The sequence below is a fragment of the Mirounga angustirostris genome, unplaced genomic scaffold (assembly GCF_029215605.1).
Source record: "Mirounga angustirostris isolate CCGP_5_RB_7025 unplaced genomic scaffold, mMirAng1.0.hap1 SCAF_3, whole genome shotgun sequence".
Classification (NCBI taxonomy): Eukaryota; Metazoa; Chordata; class Mammalia; order Carnivora; family Phocidae; genus Mirounga; species Mirounga angustirostris.
The window spans coordinates 194817418-194844175 of record NW_026991711.1 but is presented as its reverse complement, the minus strand read 5'-3'; the positions used below and the strand labels follow the sequence as shown (position 1 = coordinate 194844175).

General features: G+C 50.3%; 1 protein-coding gene across 10 annotated transcripts in view; it reads right to left on the bottom strand.

Annotated features, from left to right (window-relative positions):
- Positions 1–26758, bottom strand: part of FARP2 (FERM, ARH/RhoGEF and pleckstrin domain protein 2) — a 112743-nt gene that overhangs the window by 29727 nt on the left and 56258 nt on the right. For 9 of the 10 annotated variants that reach the window (XR_010410380.1, XM_064587410.1, XM_064587413.1 and 6 more), the window contains 7 exons: positions 26441–26555; positions 20641–20788; positions 12714–12809; positions 10815–10978; positions 10439–10507; positions 9890–9947; positions 6875–7127 (listed from right to left, as the gene is read on the bottom strand). Coding sequence is in view for 9 of the 10 variants with exons in the window: in XM_064587410.1 (XP_064443480.1) it covers positions 6875–7127; positions 9890–9947; positions 10439–10507; positions 10815–10978; positions 12714–12809; positions 20641–20788; positions 26441–26555 (903 nt within the window). In the remaining variant the exon portion in view is untranslated. The remainder of the gene's footprint in view (positions 1–6874; positions 7128–9889; positions 9948–10438; positions 10508–10814; positions 10979–12713; positions 12810–20640; positions 20789–26440; positions 26556–26758) is intronic. The other variant, XM_064587412.1, reaches the window with a different exon arrangement.

Below are 26758 nucleotides of genomic sequence, written 5' to 3'. Positions count from 1 at the left end.
ACGAATCTTGTCTACAGGTCTTCGGAACTAGTGGAGCAACGGGGGCAAGGTACCCCAAATAAACCACCCCAAGAAGCTGAAGAATCTGCAGGTGATGCTCGATAGGAAAGAAACGTAGTCTGGGTTAAAAGAATTAAAAAGTAAGAGTCATCCAGTCTTTACCCTCGTCATCAGTCAACCCAGAGATGGGATGGAAAAAAGAATGCTTCTGAGCAGTTTCTTGAAATCTGGGTTTGTTAATGAAATACCTCCTTGGGGAATCACTCATGTCACCACTGCACCGTGAGCGGGGGCACCGGGCAGGGAGCAGGGCCTGCGTGTCGTGGGAGGGAACGGGCGTGCCCGTGACGCACGGCCCCCCAAGTGGGGAAGAGGCTGCTGCGCAGGGTTCTGGGGGGTTTGTGCTGCAGCATCCTGCTCTGGAGTGCGTCAGGGCGCAGACACTGAGCCCCAGCAGGAGCTCACTGCCAGGTGCCTCCCGCCCTGGCTGCCCTACGTGCTGGGCACCGTGGATCCCCGGGGGAGACCAGTACCCGCTCCCAGGGGCCTGTGCTGCCCAGAGCGGCCAGAGAGGCCCGGTACCTGCCCCCTCAGGGCTGGCAGCAGCCACTGACCAGGAGGTGGGGGCAGTACCCCCCACGCTCCAAGGCCTGAGTGGGGCTGGAGAAGTGTGGAGGCAGCAAACGCTTGTGTTGGCCAAGTGGGAAACTCAAGTTCAGAACTGGGGTAAAGACCCGGTCAGAATGTGAGCAGCTGCTATGCTTTGGGTCGGAGATTTGATAGGGCAGATGCTAGCTGACAGGGGGAAGGAGGGCAACAATGTTCTCACCTTCAGAATTAAGACGCCAACAGCAAGTGTTTTATGTGCACTTCGACCTAAGGACCACATCTGTCCCCAACACTGCAAACAGCACCGCCTCGGGCCACCACCTCAGAGGCACAGTGGGGGGCCAGAGCAGCAGAGCACGGCCCCCCAAGTCTGCGCCTGCACGCTGGCCGCACCTGTCGGGCCTGAGCGGACAGCCCGAGAGAGCGCTAACACTGTGGAAACGCACGGCACCTTCCCCTGCTGGCCTTCCACAGGGACGTCACCGTCCACACCTGAAGTAAGACCGTCTGTAGAGCGTCACGGTGCCTATTTGTTGCTCAGAAGCCTATGAGGTGAAAGAGGCGTCAGTGAAGAGGTTGTAAAAACAATATGTAGCTGTTTCGGGGATTCATTTAATATGTGAGACAACCTTTAATATATGTCAATTGAAACTATAAACGAGAGGGAAAGGAAGCTAAAAACTCCATTAAAAGTTCATAGTAAACATTTCCTTATTTTATTGAATAAACAATTAAATTCTGAATTAGTACATATCTGAGAATTTATATGGCAATTTCAGTGGAAAACAAATTTTCTAAGTACCACAGATCAGGCGACATCACTGTTTTCTGTAGAGAATGAATAAATTAAGTGCGTAAGGAAGCGCTAGTTCCTTTTCTCCACAGTTCCTAGGGGCGGGGAGAGCCCCGGGACACCTCGGGCTCAGCCACGGCATGGAGAGGGGCCAACGCGGCCACCTGCACCCCAGCTGTGACAAGCTCCGTAACTTCAGGACAAAGGCCAAAGCAAAACCCCGGCAGAGTGACCCTATGGTCCTGAAAACCCATACTAAAATTCTCAACTGTAAGCACCCGAGAGAATGTTCACATTTTCGTCTGTGATGTAATTGTTCTAGAAATAGATTTCTTTGTGATGTTCCATGAACCAGGCGGGAGTAAGCGTACCTTGAAGACTACAGGCGCTGGCATCGAATGTCACACGGGGACACGGCTCGTGTGCTGTGTGGGTGCTACGTGATCCCAGGCACAGTGTGAGGGGTGTTCACGGCGACTCCTGCAGGGCTGCCCGTGGTGGAGAGCTTGTACCGAGAGCCAAACGTGGCATGATTCAAAAAGGACTTTGTGAACAACAAAGAGGGGAATGACTTAGCCAACGGATCTACGGTTTCCCCCTCAACTGTTTGATGTCTTACTTTTATTGTCCATCCATCTACCATTACTACTATCTTAAAAATGTGTTAATTGTCACAGGGACGAAAGGGAAAGCAAGGGGAATACAGTCACTGGGGCTGTGAGGAGGCCGTACGGGGGCAGGTGGCAGCCAGACTCACAGGGGGCACCGCTCACGACCAGACTCGTCCAGTCACTGTCGTGCAGCCGACACCACATTACTACCGTGGGTCGGTCACACGATCACACTGTGCTAAATGGAAAGAGGAGTCCCAGCCTAATTCCATACTTAGAGAGTTCCTCCGGAGTACAGAAGAGGTACACGTCCGTACCTGTGACTTAAGAAGTTATGCAGCACACGCCATTACCTGTTTGAGTGTGGTCAACCTTACGAAGCCGAAACTTTACTGTTAATTAGACTTCAGATACTCATATATTGGCTTCCATAAAATACCTGGACTTTGGAAACTTCAGTACAAAAACAGACCCGATAACTAATACAAATAACTGGTCTGCCTAGAGCAGGCGTACCCTGCGAGGCGGACTCACCGGGGGCACTGGGCACTGTCTGTGGCAGGGCCGCTGTCAGCCTGTGGCCCCAAGGCTCCTGGCCGCGGCGGGGCTGGCAGGCGCCCCTCCCGCCAGAGGTGAGGCCTGCGTCTGGCCAAGGAGAGCAGCACGTTCAAGGAGAAAACCGTCAGCGCTCTGAGACACTTTTCAACCACACGTTCTCAGCAAACTGGCTCCTGATCCTGCATATCTCACTCGGATATGAATATTCATCCTATAACCCGGGCGTAAGGAACCACACTCCCAAGAGGGCAGCACTGCATAACAAGAGGGCTAACAAGAGGGCTTCCGAAGAAAAGGCAATTGTGGTCAGTAGCCGTAAGCAAACAGAAGACCCACCCAACGCTGCTTCAGGAAGTGATGACCCTCCATCTGAACTTCTCCAGATATTTTAGTATTTATGGTAAACCGTCTCTTACTAAGACAAGACAGAATGTCGCTGCCTAAACTGCCTGCTGTTTGCAGCGGGGAGCGTCCTTCAGGCTGACCTTCCCTGGGCTCTGAAGAGTTCCCTCCCAGTGTGGGGGGTTACAGTTCACCCAGACGCCAGAGGGGAGGGAGGCCGAGCGGTGGGCGCCTCCAAGGAGAGCCCCGATTGGTTTCTAAGGAACTGGCTTCCCTACAAAGGGAAACCTGCAAACTTAAACATATTAAGAACACTCTGGAAAAGAAAAGCTTGTACAAACATCTCCAGACGAATCTGAACGTTAACACCTGCCCCGGTGGTGCCCACAGACCGTCTGGGGCGCTGGGCTCGTGTCAGAGCCGTGCTGCCCCGCGCTGCTCCATGTGGCGCCCCGGCCACGTCGGGGCTGTGGGGCGATGGCAAGTGTGGGGGAGGGTGTGTGCTCTGAGGTCCCCGCAGCTTTGGGTCCCGCCTCCAGGGAAGCAGGGGAAGGGCAGACAGGCGGTGGCACGGGCCGGGAGGGGAGCCGGGACCAGGGGCCTGGCTTCTCCCACAAGTCACTAGCACAAAGTGGGGGTCTTCTCAACAAGGCGAGATGGGAAGAGTGCAGTGAGCAGACTGTGTTTGGAGCCCAATTTGAACAAACTGGGTATTAACAGGCACTTCAGGCCACGGGGCCAATTCAAGTACATCCTGGTATCAGAGGACAGCAAGGGCTACTGACCCTGTCTCTGTGGTACCAAGTGGGGAGGTGTCCTCGTGCTCCAGAGGTGCACGCAGTTCTGAGGGCAGCTACCAACGTCAGGGCCTACGTGGGAGCACTACAGCACCAAATGCAGAGGAGAAGGAAAAGGACGGAGGCCATGAGCAGGGTCCAGCTCCGGCAACGCTGACCGGGGGACGGCAGGGGTGTGTTTCCTCCCCGTTCTGCTTTTGCGTATTTTGCAAACTTTCTAAATAAAAAGCTAAAAAATCAACTCCAGAAAATGAAGTTTCATTGAGGAAACAACACCCCTTTTCAGGAAGCCCTGGCAGAAGCTGGCGGAGAGAAGCATTTCCTCGAATCTCCAGGACAAGAGAGTGGCGAGGCGCCTGCCGCCGTCCGCAGCCCTGGCTGTGCCGGGGCTGAAGGCCTGGCTCGAACCCACGCCCGTGGGGCCTGCTGCCCAGACACTTACAACAAAACAGGACAGCGTAGGTTGGCTGAGGGCAACACCCCAGGCACATTCATTAGAAGACGGGGAGCCATCCTGACGACTAAGGTCCAGGAAAAGCATTTCACACGTAACAGATAGTAACTCCTCACCGCACAGATCCAAGGTCTGCTGTTTGAGTGACACCAAGGGGAAAACAAAGTGTCTGGAACACTCCACCTCGTGGTCCCCAACTGTCCCGCCTACTGCCCTTCCACCCAGGTTGTGACATCTCTTCACAGACACTAGCCAGCCGACACGACGCCTCCACACTGCGTGGAGGGCAGGCCCAGGGATAAGGGGTGGGCACGTGCCAAGCGCCAGTCCCGCAGACCACAGTCATGACCCTGCGGCGTAGGTTTAAGGCGGCTACAGACACAGAAAATCTGTACGTTCAACAAAAGGCCTTTGCTGGTGTTCAATCACACTGATGACAAAAGAAAGACTGTGCCCCTGCAACAGAGCGCGGGCTACTCGGTGTGTGCTCACGTGCCCCCAAGGCAGAGAACTCGAGGGCCTGCACAGGAACAGAGGGGAGGCCTGCAGTTACCAAGGAACACCGAAGAAACCTGGCCTTTAACATGGCATTGCTCTACTAGCTGAGACCACAAGGAGCAAGCTACAGATACCGAAAAAACAAAACCCAATCTGTGGACTGATTTGACAAAGTCAACAGTGTCCGTCCGCGTTTCCCCTCTGACGTGCACAGATGGACACAGCTGGTGCTGCGGGCAGCCGCCCTGACTTCACGGTGGCAGAGGTCCCAGCCCTGGCAGTGTGCCCGTGGGCTGGGCACGGCCACCTCAGCCTGTCTGCTCATGTGATCTTTCCCACGGCCTCAGAAATAGACACCGTCCATGATGGGGCTTGTTAAAAAGAGCTGGGGACTGTCTACCACACACCACCTCACCAGATGGAAACGACATGCCCATACCAAGAATGAACATCTAAGCCCTTGACCTGTGCAGAGCTCCTGGGGTGCCAATTTTTAGTGAAAAACCCGATCCCTGGGTCTGAAGGAGACAGCGCCGGTGAGAGTTTGCACGCCAACCCTCGGGCAGATTTGTGTGTCCGGTTCTGCTTTTTTCTGCAACCAAATATCTTATATTCCTATTAAGCTAGATAGAAGAAAACAGTTCAAACCTACACTGCATTTAAACCAAAGCTTCTCTAAGCCCCCTAACTAAACACAGCACTGCTTCTGGATGAAGCCTTAGGCACAGAGTGTGCCCTGGGCAGTGCCAGGGACCCTGCCACGTGCAGCTCGAGAGCCCAGCAGGCAGCGAGCTGCAGCCTCCACGGCCTCTCCCAGGATCTGGGCTCTGCAGGGCTTACTCGAGCTTTCGTGCGGTGGCTGGACAAATCAAACAAAACCTCCATCCTAACGAAGCACGAGCAGCTTCATCTTAAAAAGCAGCTGTCGGCATAAAACACATATTCCGTTAAAGGCCAATGTGAATCAGAACTGTGTCCATTCAATACGTATGGCACCAGTTTTTAGTTGAACCAAAGCACATGCCAGAAAAATAAAGCTGTAAAGACTAACCGATCAGTCCCTAGCCGGAAATACTTATCTATCTTAAGCCTTTTAACATCATTTTAAGGAAAAGTTTTATCCTTTGAGATTCAAAACAGAATAATCAATCAGAGGATTAGGAAAAAGAGGACTCTCCAGCCATGAACACAGAATCCCTTCCTCTGTCTAAAAGCGAACAATCTGAGCTCTCACTGCACTTGAGTGTGTGGCTGGGTCATCCTGCAAGGGAGCCCAGGACTGGTCAAGATGGGTTTTTATCTATCCGCTCTCCTGGAGTCAAATCGAAAATGACTCTCTCTCCACTTGTCTGTGCAAAAGGGCTGCTGAAGAAAAGGCTCATGTCTAGGGGGGCCCCAGCCTCAGCGCCCCAGGAATCTGTGTCTGTGCTGCTGGAGTCCTCAGCTGTGGTGGGTGGGTAGCTGAGCTGCTCTAACTGGTCGATGATGTCCGAGAGCTGGAAGGCTGAGCTGGCCTCGGAGCGGACTGAGCAGGCTGGGAAGTTGGCCATGGAGCTGGCCTCAGACTGATTGGCCGAGCTGGGGGTACGCACAGACAAGCCGCTGTGAAGTGGCAAGTTGCTGAGAGAGCTGTTCTCGGACTGGTTGTTCCTCAGCGAGCTGGTCTCCGAGGGGCTCAGCAGGCTCTGCATCAGGCTGGCTTGTGCCTTCACCTCAAACAGCTCGGAGGTGTCCGAGGGGTGCACATCGCCGCCAAAGCCACCCTCTCCCTCCAATGCAAAGCCGTGCTCTACGTGCACGAGCATGGCCTCAGTGGGGTACCTGTCTGGGCTGGATGGGGCGGAGCCGGGGTGAGCACAGGAAGGGGCCTGCGGGCCTGATGCACAGTAAGGGAAGGAAAAGGCCTCTGAGCCTCCAGCAAAGAAGGAGATGTCTGCCGGGTCATCGTCTATGAACTCTTCAGACACCTGCAGCCGGGTGTTTGTCAATGTGAAAACAGGCCCCCCTGCACTATCCTGCCGGCCGTGCGGATGCTCCCCCTCAGCGGGGGCTGGGCCCACGATGAAGCCACTGCCACCCCCATGGTCGCTTTCACCAGCGGCTCTGCGCTCCCTTCCAGCACCCCCTGCACCTGGGTCTACAGTGGTGCCGCGACTCTGCCCCACAGGATGGCTGGGGCTACAACTCCTGACAACATGACAAAACCCAACACCTTGACAAGGCTGCAGCGCAGGAGGCCCCGGGGACCGGGCCCGTCGGGTGTTGCCGTCGGTTGCTGCTCCGCTGCTCCTCTCTGCAGCTGGCCTCCTGGCGTCGGGAGTCTGGGGCTCGGTGAGGGAGTCACTGCTGTCTTTGAAATCGGGCGGGCCTCGAGGGGCCAGAGGGGAGGTAGGAACTGAATAGAAGGAGACATTTGTTGAAGATGGGGACGCAGAAGTCCTCATGCCCTCGGTGAATGAGATGCTCTAGGGATCACAAGTGAAGAAGAAAAAAGGAACACATGAAGTTACAAGTTACCATTAGAAAGCTGCAGAGCTAACTGGACCCCACCTAGTATGGCCACATTTCTACCTCAGCCTCTGCTAAGTAGGGCAATCGACCAGACTTTCCCCATTGGAACTGAAGATTTGTAAATACAGACAGGCTCCAAAAGGACCCAGGATTATCTGTTTAAAATCCCTTATAATTTCATTTTTTCTCCTATGTTATTAAATATCTACACTGAAGAAGAGTTCCATCATGAAAACCTAGCCATGTGTACCCACGTCCCCTGGGTGTCCTGGGTCACCCCGGAGTTGCATGAGGACATGCTGGGGACTCCTCATTTCTGGGGGGCTGTGAGCCAATACCACTCAGCTAACAAGACCCTAAAGCAAAGCACCACAGGCGACGTACATCCAGATTCTGCTGCACTTGGCACTCGCTGCTCAGCGCGTCACTGCCCGGGAGCGGTGAAGTGCGTTGGTACGTTCACACGGGCAGTGAAGACCAGTGGCGCAGGGGCCGGAGGCGTTTCGGCAGGGCTGGCGCAGCCCCCGGCATGAGTGAGAAGAGGCTCACAGGCGAGGGGGGAGCCCGGCCCTCACTCGTAGCCCCACACACGGGGACATGGAGTGAGTCCTCACAAGACAGTCATGCCTCTCAGAAGCTCCAAATGACACGTACACTCACAACATCATCAAGAGGGTGTTTAGACCAAAATATCACCCAACGGTCCTGACTAACTTGTGTGTGAGGAGCAGTGTGCAGCATGGGCGAATGCTGAGGTAGAAGCCACAGCGGCGACCGACCAGCAACAAAACAGCAGCTCTCAAGCAACAGGTTAATGTGCTCAGATGCTCATCACAGCACCTTTTCCTCATCATTCAACCATATTCAACATTCTCTTGTGGTTTTATAAAAGACAGTATCAGGGGCGCCTGGGTGGCTCAGTCGCTGGGCATCTCCTTTGGCTCAGGTCACGATCCCAGGGTCCTGGGATCGAGCCCCGCATCGGGCTCCCTGCTCCTCAGGAAGCCTGCTTCTCCCTCTCCCACACCCCCTGCTTGTGTTCCCTCTCTTGCTGTGTCTCTCTTTAAATCTTTAAAAAATCTTAAAAAAAAAAAAAAAAAGTATCAGAACTGAAAGCTTAAATGCAGTTTTTAGATATTCATATTATATATTCATACTATAATATTCATACTGTTTTATTTATTATCTAAATAGGCTCCACACCCAATGTGGGACTTGAACTCATGACCTCCAGGTCAAGAGGTGCCCGGCTCTCCTGACTGAGCCAACCAGGTGCCCCCATGCATACTCTTTTAGACTATTCAAAAAGTTGAACTTTGTTAAAAAAAATAAAATAAATTCTTTTAAATTTTAATTGATTTAAAAAAATTTTTTTTAATTGATTTAGCAAAAAATTTCTAAATAGAAAACATACCTAGAAGAGCTAAAGAATGTTTTTATTTAAAAGACCTAATTTAAAAAGTTTGGGACACGTGAGCTTTGATAGATGAGGTGCAAGTGTAGCTTCTGGAAATACTGTAACGATATGAATGGCCAACTGTCAACAAAAACTAACACTGTAGAGAAATAAAAAATCATCAATATGAACCTACATAGCCGCCTGAGGGGGCAGTTATGATATCACATGGTGAGAGCGAGATTCTCTGTGAAAGTGTGCTTGCGTGTGGAAGCTGATGTGCAAACCTGAAAACAGGAAGCTTCTAGTGGGGCAGATGGAGGCAGAGGACCACCCATGCCTGCCACACCGGCTCTTTCCGCTGCCTCCACATTCTGGACGCTGGGGCCGAGCGTTTTTCTGTGAAGTATTTGTGTGCGCCCGCGTGTGCCCTTGCTTTCATGGTTGTAATCATGCCAAACACAGATATAAATTTGTTTCCTGCTTTTTACCCTTCACGTATTAGCAAAAAATCTCACTCTGTGAATCTAGCTTAATGAAGTAAACTAGTTCCCTAAGCTGGCATTTTACATTGTTTCTAACATAAAGGTAATATTCATTCAGTTGTTTTCCTGGAAACAAAAAGCAGTGTGAGCCCACTGCAGAAAACTAAAAGTACAAAGAGAAAATAAAATTGCCTGGAGCGGGCGCCTGGGTGGCTCAGATGGTTGAGCGTCTGCCTTCGGCTCAGGTCATGGTCTCAGGGTCCTGGGACTGAGTCCCGCATCGGGCTCCCTGCTCCTTGGGAGCCTGCTTCTCTCTCTCTCTGTCTCTCATGAATAAATAAATAAAAATCTAAAAAAAAAAATTGCCTGGAGCCCTGTCACTCAGAGAGGACACGTGACACTGAGGTTCATGCCTCTAGCTTGTCCTCTCTGGGCATCCGTTTGTCACTTCAGCTCAGAATGAGACCTTATTACACAGGCTGCTCTGCAACCTGCTCGTTTCACTTGCTAACCCATTCTCGAGTGTCCCTAGCCACACACTGTTTTCCTAAAACGACCCGTTAGTGGTTCTCGAGCACTCCTCATCAAATGGGCACACCCAGGACTGTGCTAGTGAGTTGCCCCGCACAGCTGGTGGTGGTCTGGATTTCAAGCGTTACAAAAACACGAAGCTTTCTCCTTTCTTAGGACCCCTCTTCTGCAAACAGCCCCAGGATTGCAATCTCCACAAAAACAGCAGGACCGACTCTAAGACTCCTGTTACAGCAATGCCACGGTATCCTCCGAAGGAGCGCAGGTGATTAATACCGTGTGAGTTTCAACCAGAAGGACTAACCTGCCTTGGCAAGTCTGCAGTCAGAGCACGAATAGACATCCGAGTCTTGCTGTGTCTTCTGCAAACAGAGAACAAGGTGTGAGCCACCACGCCCACCTCTCCTGGTACCTGTGCCGAGGGCAGCCGAGCCCTGGGGAAGAACGGGGCTCAGGTCTGCTAACCTGCCACAGACGTCTAGCTAGAAACAGGCAGGTGACAGAAAGCGAAAACTCAAAAAACAGATGTTGTAGAAGAGGTAAAATTATCTCCCGCACTGAAGAAAAATTCCACACGCAAAAAAAAACTAGACGAATTTTCAGATTCAAAAGTTACCATGCTACATGAAAATCTTCTATGTGAGATGAACTACACAGAGTAGAGCCCCAACAGCAGGACCTGAGGCTGTGCACATCACCTGCATCGAGATGTTCACCCATTATCTTTAAAAGATAATTTGACTCAAGGGTCAAAATACATGTTTATGTATGTATGTGTTTAAATAAAGGTTAAAATATGGGAATATTGATTTTAAAAGCACATACTTCACAGCATAAAGACCATGGTGCTTACCTTTCGTATGGAACTCTCTTCACCCCACTGTCTCTGACGTAATCCACCAGCTGTTTCTGAGTTCTTCCACTGTGAATAAAGGTTCAGATTTTAAAGAAAAGAGCCAACAGCAATTCACAGCATTAATCTTCCACAGAGGCAAAGTAACACTTGCCAATCCTCTAAGTTCACACATACGTTTTATAGCTATGCTTCGTAGGAAGCATGCCGGATATTCTATAGTTTCTATCAAAGCTATTTTTCCCATTGTTTTACTTGATACGCTTCTGCCAGCTTGCCTCGCTGCATGCTGCATGTAATTCTCTGACACACTTGACAGCGACATCTCAGCCCTACAAAGCTGCCAGAGCCCACCGGGTGCATGGTGCTGCCCCACCTGTATCTGAAGGACGAGCCCCTGCTGAAGAAGACGGCTTTAGCTTTGGCCTTAGGTTGATCAAAGAGTCTAAAGAAGCTGTGATACTCCACACAGATCTTCCAGAAGTTCTTGCATTCATCTCTACTGCCCAACAAGAACTCCAGCGTATCCTGGTAAGGTCCCTAGAAACAAAACACGAAGGTTCAAAAGTAACTAATTCAAGAACATTCAGGAAGCATTCAGATAACAGGCTATTTATTCCAATGTTAAAAATCAGGAAAATATTTTTTTCTGAAAATTATCTATAAAGACTTCTGGTGCCATTTACATTTAAGAGAAGAAAAGTGGTATACACATATTCACTAGAAATTATCAGAAGAATGCAGTCACCCACGATTACACAACTGCTAACGTTTCCAAGTGCACCCTTGGGACACATCCCACAAGGCAAACCAGGGCATCTTCTCTGTCAGCCAACTCTTTATATGCCGTTGCCCAATCATTTTCCTGTGGGGTTCTGGGGGTGTTCTGGATGTCCAGGACACATGATTTTAAAGGCTCACATATGTCATCTTCAAGCAACTACTGCATTCTCTCTCATAGTTATTCCTCAGGACAAATTCTTAGAAATGTTACAGTGAGCTTAAAATAATGCACATGAAAAAAATGGTATTTATTTATTTTAAGTAATCTCTGCACTAATCATCTGGCTGGAACTCATGACCCTAGAATCAAGAGTCACACGCTCCCACCGACAGAGCCAGCCAGGTGCCCCAACAATGCACACTTGTGAGCCTTGTGACATCCTACCGAATTACCTTCCAGAAAGACCATCCTACCTGGACTCCTATATTCAGTCTTTGAAATCTAAGTGCTGAGGGACGCAAGCTGCAACTCTGCCATTGGCAGGTGTCGTCAGGGCTCTGAGCCCCCGTGTGCCAGAGCAGTGATCCCCCTCGTTCCCACGCTTGTCAGAACCGCCCCGGAAACAGTTCTGGTACTCAGAGGAAAAAGCAGCCCTTTACCTGCATTTTGTGTATGTTTTTCGTATTCCTTAGACTTTCCTTTCATTCCTACAACAGATATTTGAACAAGAAACAAGCCACCTTTTGTGCTTCTGCAGAAAGTAAATGCGCATGCAGCACGTGCACCTGCTGTTTGACCAAAGCTCTGGCTGACTGAATGCCTTTCAGAAGCTTAGGGCCCACCACTCATGGTGTGTCTCCGTCGAGATAGCCCCGTCAGCCTCCTCCTGCAGCGGCGTGGCTGATCTACTCTCAGTTCCTAACCTCCTCTGTGCACTGGAAATGTACCAACTTGGACACCTTCGAATCGCGCTTTAAGTATTGGATTTTTCCTATCAGACTGGATAGATATGTACTTTTTCCCATCTTTACCCATTTCAGTAAATTCCCATGTAATTATTATTTTATTGACTGATAATCTCAAAAGGAAGGAGTATTTATTTTCTGAAAATCAAGGCTTCTCCCATTAGAGTTAGCAAAAGGTCAATTTCTGAATACGTCCTGGGAATGTCCCTTACTCTGGACAGAAGCTCTAACGCTAATCTGCTGTAGGGCTTCAGATCACAGTTAAATACCTCGTGTCTCAGCCTCCTAACCTAGAGAACAAAGACGCTGTAATCAACTGATTGTTCTCAGCAGCCCCTGTGAGCTTCTCTCTTTCACCTCAGACCTGCTGAATCTGAAATCCGGCCCAGCGATGAGTGGTGTAAGCAGCCCCTCAGGGATGCTGACCCATGCTCAGGAGCAAGACCTACAGGGCAGATTACCCAAATCCCATCCTTAAATTCTTGTGTGCATGATGTGTGCATTATTCATAAAATTAATTAACAAGTCAATATTCTAGGAGAATAAATTTTCTTGTAATTCAGAAAGTGCTTGAAATCATACTTACACGGACCTCTGCGTGCAGTTTGATGAGAAACCTTTTCCTCTTGAAGCTGAGTTTTCGGACCCTGGACCAGTTGAAAGTGTTAATTTTGGTGGTGCCCTGAAATTCAAGAGATGGACACTCAGACACATTTGTAATCCAGACACACACACGCAACTTTTCATGAAATAGAGAATGTTTAAATTACAACCTTGCCAGATAGCACAGCAATGCACTTGACATTTTATAATTGTATCTGGAATGACTCTGAATTAAACTGTCCACACTAAACATGGGAATGTACTTGTTTTAGGGCAGTAACTTGACTTCTTTGATAAGGTTTTCTTACAAATTACTTCTTATCAAGGCCAATACTGAACACTCCTTGAAGTGCACTCCTGTAAGAGGGTGGTCAGGAGGAGCGACAGTGGTGGCCAGGCGGGGGCGGGAGCAGAGCCGGGATTCCCGCTGCGGGGGTGGGGAATGCTGGGCCGGGCCGTGGGGCAGTGCCCGGGAGTGGCAGCTGGTAGCACGAGCTCTAGACTCTTGGAGTAGCTCTGGGCGCGCTGAGTGCATGCGGTTTGGGCTTCTAGATCCGATGCTCCACTGGAAAGACCAGGGCTCTTCGGTCTTCGGGGTGAAGTGGGCCAAGCACAAACTGACCCTGGAATATCTTGTCTAAGAAAGTAAATGAGTGCTCAGCGGGATGGTACGAGCCCAGCAGACACAAGCGCCTGCTTGGAGGGATGTCCAAGGGCCAACGTGGGACAATTCACAGACCAAAATAAACAGGGACAGCAGCAGATTATCAGTCGTCAGAGTATAACCCGAACTGTTAGAATTCAAACTGTGATGCGAGTGTAATACAAATCCACGAGTCCACAGTGGTATGAAGTAAGCAAATGCAGAGAAAACCCTTCCAGGAGCACAACAAATGGCATCAAAAAAGTCACCATGTGGCAGCCCTCAGAGAAATCCAACCAGGTGAGTGGGTGAGGTGCAGACATGTACGTGGCCTCTCTCCACAAACGGCTTATTAGTCACCAAGGACAAGAAGAACCTTTGCAGTACAGCAGCCTGTCAGCGCCGTCTGACCAAGTGCTCAGTGCTGACCCCGCCAGCGACAGCTGGCACCACGGGCCACCCCGAAGCCGTACCAGGAACACCGTCACTTCTGTGACTTACCCAAGAAGCTCAGCCTAGGGTCTGATCATCAGCAAGTGTTCAACAAGCCCGTATCATGGTCATTCCACAGAATGGCCTGTAATCACCAGAATCAGGGAAAGAAGGAAGAATGTTCCAAACTGGAAAGAGCAGATGACCGTGCACGGCGCCTGACCTTAGATCTCTTGCAACAAACAAGATTAGGGCAACTGGTGAAATCTGGATGGAGGTCTCAGGTGAAGAAGTTCTTTGTACTGTTTTTTTTTTTTTTTTTTTTTTTAAGATTTTATTTATTTGACAGAGAGAGAGCATGAGCAGGGGGGAGTGGCAGAGGCAGAGGGAGAGGGAGAAGCAGGCTTCCCGCTGAGCAAGGAGCCCGATGTGGGGCTCGACCCCAGGACCCTGGGATCATGACCTGAGCCGAAGGCAGATGCTTAACCAACTGAGCCACCCAGACGCCCCTCTTTGTACTGTTCTTGTAACTTTTCTGTAAGCTTTGAACTGTTTCAGAATAAAAATTCAATTTTTTTAAAAGATTATTTATTTATTTATTTATTTGAGAGAGAGAATGAGATAGAGAGAGAGAGAGCATGAGAAGGGGGAGGGTCAGAGGGAGAAGCAGACTACCCGCCGAGCACGGAGTCTGATGCGGGACTCGATCCCGGGACTCCAGGATCATGACCTGAGCCGAAGGCAGTGGCTTAACCGAGCCACCTAGGCGCCTTAAAAATTCAATGTTTTGAGACACCTTCCTGGTATTCTCCCCTCTACTCTTGACCATCGTGATCATTTTCTCTGCAAACCTGAGATGGGGGCAGGAAGGTAGGGAATGAAGTTTCCCTTCAGAAACTCCAAAAACCTTCAACCTTAAAAGGGGATGGGACTTGACGCATGCCACCACATGGACCTGTTCTGAAAACAAGGGAAGAAGCCAGGCGTGTGGACCCAGTTTAGGTGCGGAGCCCGGAAGGAGGAGAGCCTGAGGCAGGGCGTGGCTCAGTGGCAGTCAGGGCGGGAAGTGGGTGATTAAAATCACTCTGGATTACATAGGGTGATGGCTGCATGATTTTGTAAACACACTAAGAATACATGAATGTGTACTGGAAAGTGGTAAAGTTTATCGTCTGTGATTTACATCTCCAGGAAAACAATTCCCAAGTTAAGAGGTGTCCTGAAAGCCCTGATAGGAATGTTCGGGTCTCCATGAGAACTGAAGCATCCCAGATTGCCAAATACTGCCCAAGCCACTAATTACTCTAATTTCTGCTCAAATTTTCAACTATGTTCTCAAAAAAAGCAAGCAAACAAAACAAAAATAACCCAAATACGTAACATCAACAAAAGAAAACAGAAGTGGGGCGCCTGGGTGGCCAAGTCGTTAAGCGTCTGCCTTCGGCTCAGGTCATGCCAGGGTCCTGGGATCAAGCCCCGCATTGGGCTCCCCACTCCGCGGGAAGCCTGCTTCTCCCTCTCCCACTCCCCCTGCTTGTGTTCCCTCTCTCGCTGTGTCTCTCTCTGTCAAAAAGTAAATAAAATCTTTAAAAAAAAAAAAAAAGAAAGAAAGAAAACACAAGCCTCCCTCCTGCGTCCCGCCCACCACGCCCGCCACCCCCACGCCATTTTTAACTCCAGACATGGTTTATGTGCCTGGGCAGGGGCTGTGAGCAAGGTAGAGACAGTGTGTACCCCCCAGACAGACACGGACCAGCTGAGAGAGGTCTCACACACAGGTGCTGCCAGCCTGCTCACCCTTCCACTTCCTTGTAGCCAAAATTTAAAAAAAATGTTATATTCCAGGGTTTCAACCACTGTCATAAGTCAAAAGAAGAAACAAAACCCGATCACAACTGGAGTGTTCATGAACTCTGCCTCACCCTGACAGACTCTGACTTTTCAACTTCTAAAATTGAGCAGCTGGCTGTAAACACTCAGAGCTACTGCTTTCATTTTAATTTTTATCCAATAATCCATGGCATTAATTATAAATGTCTAGGAAGGCTTGAGACAAAACCCAGCCATTCTGGGCCCTCTTGCTGGGATGGCACTCCCTTCAGCAGCTCTCGCTCCTGCTGGAGACCCGGCCTCCTGAGCACTCCCACACCCCCTCCGCGGTGGCCGAATTTTAAATTTGGTTTTTATATTATTTTTTTTTTTTTAAATATTTTATTTATTTATTCATGAGAGACAGAGAGAGAGAGAGAGGCAGAGGGAGAAGCAGGCTCCCAAGGAGCAGGGAGCCCGATGCGGGACTCGATCCCAGGACCCCGGGATCATGACCTGAGCCGAAGGCAGACGCTTAACCATCTGAGCCACCTAGGCGCCCGGTTTTTATATTATTGATCATGTGAGTACTTCTCACAGGTTGAGCCATGGTAAATCGTAACTATTTTGCTCCCTTACTTTCAGTTCTCCCTGAGAGACTAAGTGCCTCTTTCCATTTACTCAATTTTGTGTTCTTACCACTAATTCAGCCCAAACTCTCCCTGCAGAATTTTTTTTTTCTTCTTTTAGATTATTTATTTTTTAGAGAGCAAGAGAGCACAAATGGGGCAGAGGGAGGAGAGAGAAAACCCTAAGCAGACTCTGCATCGATCGCAGAGCCTGATGGACGCTTGATCTCACAACCCTGAGATCAGGACCTGAGCTGAAACCAAGAGTCGGACGCTCAGCCGACTGAGCCACCCAGGTGCCCCATCCCTGCAGAGTTTAACACTCTTCAGTGGGGTCTGATCCAGGAGACAATTCCCTCCATGCTGCTCGCATGCTGATGGGTGCTCCCTGGGCCAGGCCTCCAAAGTGTGGCCCATCTGCCGCTGGTCTGTTCTCTCCTCTGGTCGTGTGCTTTAAAAGGTGCTCAGCAGTCAAACCTTTGAAAAACTGTGTATCTGGAAAATGCTTTTATTTCCTCTGCACAGAAGTCATGTTGAACAGGGCACAGGATCCTGGGTGGGAAATGATTTTCTTTCACGTTCTGCACCACTGCCTGCCCTATTTCTCATAGCTTCCAGTGTTGCCCCTGACAAGCCAGATACCATTTCCTTCCCTCTCCTCCTGGGAGCTCTCTGGTCCTCTCCCCCATTCTGACATTTCATGCTGGTGTGTCCTGCGGTGATCTTTACTCGTCAGCTACACTAGGAACGTGCAGGCACTTCCAATATGGACACTCGTGCCTTAAGTTCTGGACACGTTTCTCACGTGATTTCGGTAACGGTTTCTTCTGCTGCTCTGGGCTGTGGCCTCTGGGCATCCTGGTGCTGGTGGGCTTTCTGTGCTGTTCGCTGAATGGTCACTTTCCTCCTATATCGTGAGTCCTCTATCTGCTCTATGGAGATTTCCTCAACTTCATGTTCCAGACAGCCTCAGTCCTTTCTGCTACCACATTTCCGCAACACCACAGATCCGCAAACACTCCTGTCCTCCGTGTGTCTCTGTGACTGCAGACTGCTCGTGTCTCAGAGATGCAGGCTTTCTGTGAGGCTTTCCGGAAAACGTAAGGCAGTGATGTATCAACAAGGTTCTAAACCTCACCAGGATGAGTCTGCAGGGAAAAGCCCCTTCTCACCCGCTCCCAAAGCCTGCAGCTGCCCTCCCTTCCCACTGGCTGTCAATGCCACCTGTTTATTTTGAAAGGTGTAAAGAGTGTGTCATTTTCCCTCTTTTCCCCACAAGTAGGAGCAAACTACACACACTTGAATCCACACAACAGTGCATCTGAATGTCCCACGTATCACGACACAGAAAGCCTCCACATTCTTTGTGCAGTTGCCTGATATTCCATAATGTGAATGAACCAGCCTCCTGATGATCAATTACCATTATTTTACTATTATAAATAAGGCTAAAATTTAAAATTATAAGACAAAGATTTTACATGTCTGATTCCTACTCCTCATGAGCATGACACAGTGTAAAGCGATTTTTCTTTCTTGTCCATGGGACAGATAGAAGACAGTGTCTTCTCTGAGGAGTCTAGAGGGTTTGTTTCTCCATTCCATTCCTGGCACAGGCTGTTTCTTCTGAACACTAATTTGGTATCTGTCCTTGAAGAGAGAGGATTTCCTCAAATTTCTGGTGATCCCTGGTTATCTGCCTGAGTTTAAAAGTGAGGTCCTAGGACTGTAAGAGTCTGTGACCATCTGGTCACTGGGTGTGAAATCTAGGGGTGATCTGGAGAGGGACAGGATAACTACATGGTCTTAAAGGTGTCTCTCCACGGACTGCTTATGGGTTTAAAAACTAGTAACTATAATAACCAGTAATAACTAAAGCTAGTAACTATTAACCAAGACTAGTAATTAAGAACTACAAAGCAGGAATCAAGATTCACACCACCAGTGAGGCTGGATGGTGTCTCAGTCGTGACTCCCTGTCAAGGACGTGACAGCGCTTGGGTAGTGGTCCAGCTGGGAATGTGTCCCCTGAACCTAATCCCGGGACAAGAGCAGACAAACCACAAATGGAGAACGTCCTATTAAAAATAAAAAGGACTGTGTTCTTCAACACTGTCTATGTCCTAAAAGATGAAGAAAAAAGAAATGCTCTAGTTTCAAGGACACAGCACACGCGATGGCTAAACACCGTGTCTGGTCCTAGCCTGGGCCCTGTCCTGCAGGGATAACAGCCATGAGGACATCAGCTGGCTGGGTGATAAGACTGGAAGATGACCAGCACATCAGCTGCTTCATGATAATGATAAGGCACTGTTCTATTCTTACAAACGTATGCCTTCAGTGGTCAAGGGTTCTGGAGTCTGCAACCCATTCTCAAATGTGTCAGAAGACTTGTGCATGTGTGTGCACGTGTGTTCACGTGTGGTTGTGCACGTACACAGAGTGGGGGTGAGGAAGCATGCCAGGGGGAAGTGCAAACCACAAAGCAAATGTGTAAAATGCCGGAACGGGTGAAATCTGGGGTTAGGGCACATGGGGGCTCTCTGTGCTGTTCTAATTCTTACAGCTTTTCTGTAAGTTTGAAACTATTTCCGAATAAAAGTCTTTAAAACAGAAGGCTCTAAAATGCTGGCTGGAGGCTCTTTGTGGGCTGGGGTAGGGACCCAGGCCCATTACTATGCGGTGTCCCAGGGTCAACACCTGCAGGGCTCCCATAAGTCCACGTGGACTTTCTGGACATCACAGTCCCCTGTCTCTAAGATGTCAGCTTGGCCACCATTCCAAGGGAGCAGAGACGGGGAGGGCCCACGGCAACACTGAGATTACAGGCTTTCCCTTAAATCTCTACCATCTGAGCCATACCCTGGAGAGGAAGACCCCTGCCCTCTCCCAGCACAGGGAGGGGCTGCAGCTCTGCAGCTGTACCTCCTCCTCCCACGGTGACATCAGGCTGCCGGCCCCAGCCTGCCCCGGGCCGTCAGACAGCAGCCTGACTCCCCCACTCCCCTCCCACTGCAGACTGTGGGATTTCAGCCTTTCCTACTCCGCGCTGTTCCCACTCATCTGCCCATCTCCCGCTGACACTCGCCTTCTGTGATTTCCTTATCTAGTCTTTGTTCTTACTAGTTTAAATTAAAAAAAAAAAAAAAAATCCTTCATTGTCATTCTGTTGGGGGTTTGAGGGAATAAAAATGCCATCTGATGTGTTTAATTTGAAGTCTCTAATCCCTGCTTTTAACTTCTTCCAGTTACAAATTTATCCTTTTCTGGAAAAATTACCCCAGCTCGATTGGGATGGATGTGTGATTTTCATCTCTGCACGATACAAGAACTATCATGTGAGCGAGAAGGTGTGGGAGGCCCTGGGTCCATCAACTCAGTGTGCCTGGCACGGTCTCCACCTGTCAGTCAGTATACGATAGAACACAATTAACACTGTTTACAAGATAAGATTTTTTTCCCCCAATAGGAAATTGAAAATTTGATGGCTAGGTTAAAAAAAGAAAGGGAAAGAAAAAGAGAACAAGTGTGGCTTGACTATGGGGGCCTGGATCAGCTGAGCCGTCTTAGCTGACCGTGGGTTAAGAGGAGCCCACAGAGGAAAGAGCCGCTGATGCAGCCCCTGGACTCCCAGGACGCACCCTCCCACGGCGGTCAGCGCTGAGCAGGCCTTTGCAGGATGTCTGTGTGCAACTGGAGGCCCACAGCTTTGCAAAGGCCAGACCAGAGGGCTCCCTAGAGGGGGGATCGCAGCAGCAAGCGGGCCACTGAGCCTGGGTAAGAGGGTGTGGGAGCCCGTCCAGCGTCTCCAGGCCACGGAGGGCCTGCGCTCTAGCAGCTGCTTTCAGATGCCTCCACACCACAAACCCCAGCACACACACGCTTCACTGCAGGCAGAACTTAGTGGCCCTTTATGGAACCGTCGGCCCCTCCACACACAACCAACACAAAGATACCCGAAGATCGTACTGATGGTTATCATGCGCAACAGCCTCTGACAGTTTCAGTCTGTTCTATTTCTATGTCCTGAAATGAGGACCGCAGACACCTCACAGTGCAGCACGTCCAGACCTGCCGCAGGTCCACGCCCGAGGCAGGGAGACAGCTCCACAGGGAGGAGCCCGTGTTTCCCTGAAGGTTCTGTGGGGATGACCTTAGGGTCAACATCAGAGGTGGCATGTGACCAGGCGCCCAGGGCGGGGGCAGGGCAGAGGGCTCTGCGACAGTGAGGACAGAGACAAGGAAACAACCGTTCCACTCCACGGAGTGAGAGGTGGGACCAGAAGATATGCAAGGTTCCTCCTCCAAGTCCAAGACCTTATGCATGACAACAAAAATTTACCAGCACGTGTAAAATCAAGCCCCACCAAGTCATAGCACACCCCCGCACTCCCTACCTGGAACACGAGGACACCCATGTGGGAGACAGCCAGGTTAATTCTGGCCCCCTCCCTGTCAGAAGCTCTGTGAAATCTGAGGCCATACATTTCCAACTTTCGGGCAATTTCAAGCACCTGGAAATCCGACTCGGCAGGCGTCTGGCCCCTATAATAAAGGACGGCATGATCACAGCACTGAAAACAACTTCATTTCTCAAAAAGCCAAAACATACAACAAAATTGATTAGGAAAACAAAACACAATAAAACAAACCAACACAAGGGGCTTTGTTTCAGAGTAGACTGCTCACTGTAAGTTTATTTACCCACTAGAAATGCAGCATACCGCACACACAGACCAAAGAAATTGTCTGCTTCCTTTTATCCTATAATCCATTTCCTGATGGGCAGAATGTTTTCTTTGTATTCACTAGATGCTCAGCCTTATACTTCGTCCTAAATACTGACACAGTCACATGCAAACGTTACACACAGAGACAAATATTAAATGCAGGAAACACCAAAGATAACATCAGTATCTCATTCAACTCATTTCAATACTCTAATAGAAAAAAACCTTTTATAATATACAATTCTAACCATTAGAATATACTTTTTTAAGGATAAAATTATGAAACTGAGTGACAAGAAATTTCTCAAGTTCACAGTCCCGTCATGCTCCCAGGGAAGAGCCCATGACCCATGTCACACGGACCAGCCTCCAGGAGGGTACTGCTCAGACAGGGCACAGCTGGGCCAAGGGGAGAGGGTCCTAGTCAGAGCACCCCCACTCAAGGCCTGAGCCTTACACGTGGGGCTCTCCATCAACAACCTTTCCTCTTACTTCCAAATGCCTGACAGCTTTCAAATCTCTTTTTTTTTTTTTTTAAGATTTTTTATCTGAGAGAGAGCACGAGGGGGCAGTGGGGAGGAGCAGAGGGAAAGAGAATCAATCTTAAGCAGACTCCCGGCTGAGCAAGCGCTGAGATCACTGCCCGAACCAATACCAAGAGTCCAATGCTTACCCAAATGTACCACCCAGGGTCCCCTGAGCTTTTGGATCTTTAAGGAACAACACAACTGTCTGGGTTATGCCGTTCCCATGGTTTCTATTCTTGGACTAAAATTTCCATTCTTGGAGTTTGATATGGACGCTCGACTATCAGCTTATATTTAATAAATCATCATCAAGAGAAACACCGTGTGACAACCGTTTTCTAAGGTGTCCTAATGGGGAAGATTTGCTTATTACTTTTTAATTTTTTTTTTTTTTTAATTTTTAGTAGGCTCCATGTCCTATGTGGGGCTTGACCTTATGACCCTGAGTTTAAGAGTTGCATGCTCTATTGACTGAGCCAGCCAGGCGCCTCAAGATTTGCTCATTCTTAATGCTTCCAGTGACCACTGCTGCAGCTTCGGAGCGGGGTGCCAGGCAGAGGCTGGGGGCGTTCTGAGGTGTAGCTAGAATCAGGGAGGCTAAGGGAGAGTCTGGTGAGGACTCAGAAGGAAAGAGCGGAGAAAGCCTTTCTTCTCAGAAAAGCTCTAAGCCTTTGTGAACAGAATTGGGTAGATATGAGGATGGTAAAGGCTATTCTGGTGCGGTCTCAGAAGTGAGGAATACGTTATTGGAAACAGGAGATAAGGGGCGCCTGGGTGGCTCAGATGGTTAAGCGTCTGCCTTCGGCTCAGGTCATGATCCCGGGGTCCTGGGAGGGAGCCCCGCATCGGGCTCCCTGCTCAGCGGAGAGTCTGCTTCTCCCTCTGACCCTCCCCCTTCTCATGCTCTCTCACTCGCTCAAATAAATAAAAATCTTAAAAAAAAAACAAAAAACAAAAACCAGGAAACAGGAGATAGGTGATCCTTTTTGTAAAGTGGCACAAAATTTGGCTGAATTATATTTATGTCCTGAAGTGTTTTGTGGAGGGCAGAACTTGCCAACAACGGGACTGGATTCTTGGCTGAAGAGATCTCTAAGCCAAGTCGGGAAGGTGCGGCTGGGCTCCTCTGACTGCTGATAGGAAAGCGCAAGAGAGAAGTGCCTGAGAGATGGAAGTGTGAAACAAAGAGGAAACAGAATTTTAAGATTAGGAAAATGTTCAGCCTATGCATACTGCAGAACATGAGGACACTAAGGGTGTGGCTAAATGGCTGAGGAGATCAGTATGGACAGAAATCAGGCAGTGGGAGAAGGACCCCAAAGGCAATCAGGTCAGGGCTGCCCCTCCCATCACAGGCCAGAGTGGAAGGTGGAGGGGGTTGGGGGCCCCAAGGCCTCCACGGGGTTTCCAAGGCCAAGGCTGCCTGGAGGGCAGAGCACTGAGCCAAAGAGGATTATTCCTGAGCCTTAAAGTCTAACGTCATTTGCCCTGCTAGGTTTTAGGCTTGTCTGAGACCTGTTATCCTTCCCTTTGTTCCAATTTCTCCCTTTAGAGGAGAGTGGCAATCCTATGCTGTCGCCCAGCATAGTATTCTGTTTGCACAGGCTCACAGCTGGAGGAGACTTGGCCTCAAGCAGAACCATAGCTGGAATTCCAGCCAGACCTCATCAAGATGAGATTCAGGAGAGGCTGTGGGCTTGGGAGGGTTTTGGAGTCGGTGCTGGAGCAGTGGGAACGTTCAGGCTGTTGGGATGGAATGAATATATTGTGCATGTGAGGAGAACATGAATTGTGGGGGGTGGAATGTTACAGGGTGAAATGTCTGTGTCCTCCAAAATTCCTAGGCTGCAGCCGAACCCCCAGTGTGATGGTATTTGGAGGGGGTCTTTGGGAGAGGACCGTGTAGAGGACTAATGAATATTAGTGCCTTCAAAGCAGAGGCTCCGGGGAGCCCCCAGCCCCTTCCGCCCTGAGAGGACAGAGCAAGAGATGTCATCTATGAAATCGGAAGCAGGTCCCCCGCACGCCGAATCCACCAGTGCCTCCAGAACTGTGAGAAACCAAGGCCTGTGGGCTACAAGCCGCCCAGCCTGGGGTGCTCGGTTACAGCAGCCACGAAGGACCGAGAGAGCAGCTTTCAAATCTTTTCCTTCAATCTCAAAGGTCCAAAGAACTGTGATAAAAGTAAAAAACCATTCCTTCAATATCTTACTCAGTGATTACTGAAGTGTGTTTCCAGTGGGCCCAAGAAGATACTATACACTAGGCAAGAAATTTATCTTGGTTAGGGGCGCCTGGGTGGCTCAGTCGGTGAAGCGTCTGCCTTCAGCTCAGGTCCTGATCCCAGGGTCCTGGGATCGAGCCCCACACTGGGCTCCCTGCTCAGTGGGGAGCCTGCTCTCCCTCTGCCTCTGCCGCTCCCACTCGTGCTAGCTCTCACTTTCTAGTGCTCTCCCTCTCAAATAAATAAATAAAATCTTAAAAAAAAAAACCCACCATAAAAAAGGATGTACAGAAAAGAAGTACAGGGGCACCCGGATGGCTCAGTTGGTTAAGCGACTGCCTTCGGCTCGGGTCATGGTCCCGGAGTCCTGGGATCGAGCCCCCACATCGGGCTCCTGGCTCAGCGGGGAGCCTGCTTCTCCCTCTGACCCTCTCCCCTCTCATGCTGTTTCTCTCTCTCTCTCTCAAATAAATAAATAAAATCTTTAAAAAAGAAAAGAAAAGAAGTACAAGAAGTATCCGATGACTATGGAAGATAAAGTCAGCACATGAGAACCATGAGAGCCGACCGGCTGGCTCTGTCGATGGAGCATGTGACTCTTGACCTCGCGGTTGTGAGTTTGAGCCCCACATTGTGTGTAGAGATCACTTAAAAATAAAAATCTTTAGGGAAAAAAAAAAAGAACCAGCTCAGGGATGGAGGCACTCCTGTGGAAAGAGCCCAGGTTTAGTCCTCTATGAAGCACATAACCCGATTTCTCCTCTGACTTTCACGAGTTTTATATATATATATTTATCAATCAATCAGAGAGAGAGAGAGAGAGAGCACAAGCAGGGGGAGCGGCAGGCAGAGGGAGAAGCAGGCTCCCCACGGAGCAAGGAGCCCGATGTGGGACTCGATCCCAGGACCCTGGGATCGTGACCTTAGCCGAAGGCTTAACCAGCTGAGCCACCCAGGCGCCCCTTTCATGAGTTTTTAAAGCAGCCACCTTAAGACACACACCTAACATGCGCACATACACACTCCGTGTGGGCACATGAGCACAAGCGTGCACAGACGCCCTCACTGGGGCACCTTTGTTCGCTCCCAGGTGGCGCTCAGAATGAGGGCTCACAGACCTGCACCATTCCCTCACCTCGCTTCCAGTGTGAGCCTGGCCTTCACCCTGAGCCTCACCTCACAGACACGCCTGTGTCCCGACTCGCCAGGCCTGGTGCTGACCCCCAGCCCGAGGCGCTGTGCCCTTTCCTGACACACTGTCCCTTGGTGTCCGAGGCTCTCTTCCTGCTCGCTCCCGGTCCCTGTTCTCATGGCCTCTGTGGTGCCCCTTTCTCACTCACCCTCCCACGGCCAGTCTTTACTCTCTTCTCCATCTGTCCCTACCCTCTCCGCCCTAGGAGACCTGCACACACAGCCTGTTTGCTCGCATGCTGATGACTATCTACCTGTGCCCCCCCCCCCCCCACTCCAGGCACAAATCCCCAACAGGTCGTCATCTCCTGTGGGACGGGCACGGGACTCCGGCTGGCACTGGGAGATGGCCCCCATGTGCTGGACTCTGACACTAAGAGGTGCCCCAACCCATGACACCCACGACCGGGGTTGGTGCCCTCACTTGGTCTTGCCGTGACAGTAGGGTCACACGCAGCCTCCTGTCAGCAGCAGGAACAGCTGCTCGCCCCACTGCTTAAACCAGAATTTCAGGTGGAGCTGTGGGTGGCAGGCTGGGCTCCCCTGACCCACCTCCCACCCTCCCAGGCTGCTGCCTCTGCCTGAACGCCCCTCACCAACCCCACGTGGCCAATTCCTCAAAGATGCCTGCCGGCTGGAGCAGCCCAGCCACTCACCCTTCTTCTCTCATCGGAGGAGACTCTGTCCTGTAGCCCACACACCACAACGCTACACGCACTGGGTGTAGCCAACTGCCCCCAAGCCGGGCACACAAAAAGCACTCCCTAAGTACCTGTGAGTGGCGAAACGCATGAGAAGCACGCAGTCTCGCAGGGCGAATGTCAAGTCCTCCAGGGCGAGAATCTTGGTCTGTGCTGCTCAAGCTACCCCCTCCCCCAGTGTGGACAGCGGGGACTGACAGATCGCTGGCACCCAAACCTTTGATGAAAAGCTGAGAGGGATCCCAGTGGAGCTTTCCTCATGAGGGTTATCAGACCAAAATGAACTCGCACATCAACAGGCCCCTTCTCAAGGGCGAACCCAAGCCATCAGGCCCCTGTCCTGTCCACTTTCCCTTTGGTGCGTTCAAGATCACAACCACCTCCCTCCCCAGTGCCCCGGCCCCGGCCCTCCCTCCTCACGGCCCCTTCCTGCAGCTCTCTTCACCCCAAAAAAGCACACCGGCATTGAGTCCTGGAGAAACCCAAATGAAGTCGCTCACAGAACAGGGCTGCCAGTAGGTCTGCAATGCTCCATCCGCCAGCTCGACCCCACCTTGTAGGACAGCCCACAGACATCTCGCACACGGCTTGGCTAAGAACGCTCACACACAGCTGCCCCTGATGCCCTGCCCTCTGGTCACTCCGGTCAGGGCACGGACCTCCTTTCTAGCCTCCCCCCAGCAGTGGGACTGTGCCCCCAGGGAGTCCGCAGTTGTGACTCTGGGCGGTCTTGCAGAAGCCTCAGCGGCGGCTTCCGTTACATAAACACACTAGTTCGTCGTATGTGGTGACAGGGGGCCAGTGGTCAGCTCTGATGGACTCACGTGTGCTTCCGGTGGAATTCTAAAATCTTTTCAAGAGAATGCTCCTGACTGGGCAGGTACTCATTGGCTTTGAGGTGCTCTCGGTCCAGGGTTTCATCATAATCTCCTATTTCAGCTGAAATGAGACAGTAACAGTATTCTTCAAATAAAGAAAAATACAAGCATTCGTACATGCAAATGCATGAATTAAAAGTAGAAAAAAATTATCCTAAATCTGTAGTAAAAGCATATATCCCTCAAATAAACAGGATTTTGTATCTTATTTTTCCACATATCTTAAGCTATTAAAGGCAAATATAAAGCCAGGTAAAGAAGCTT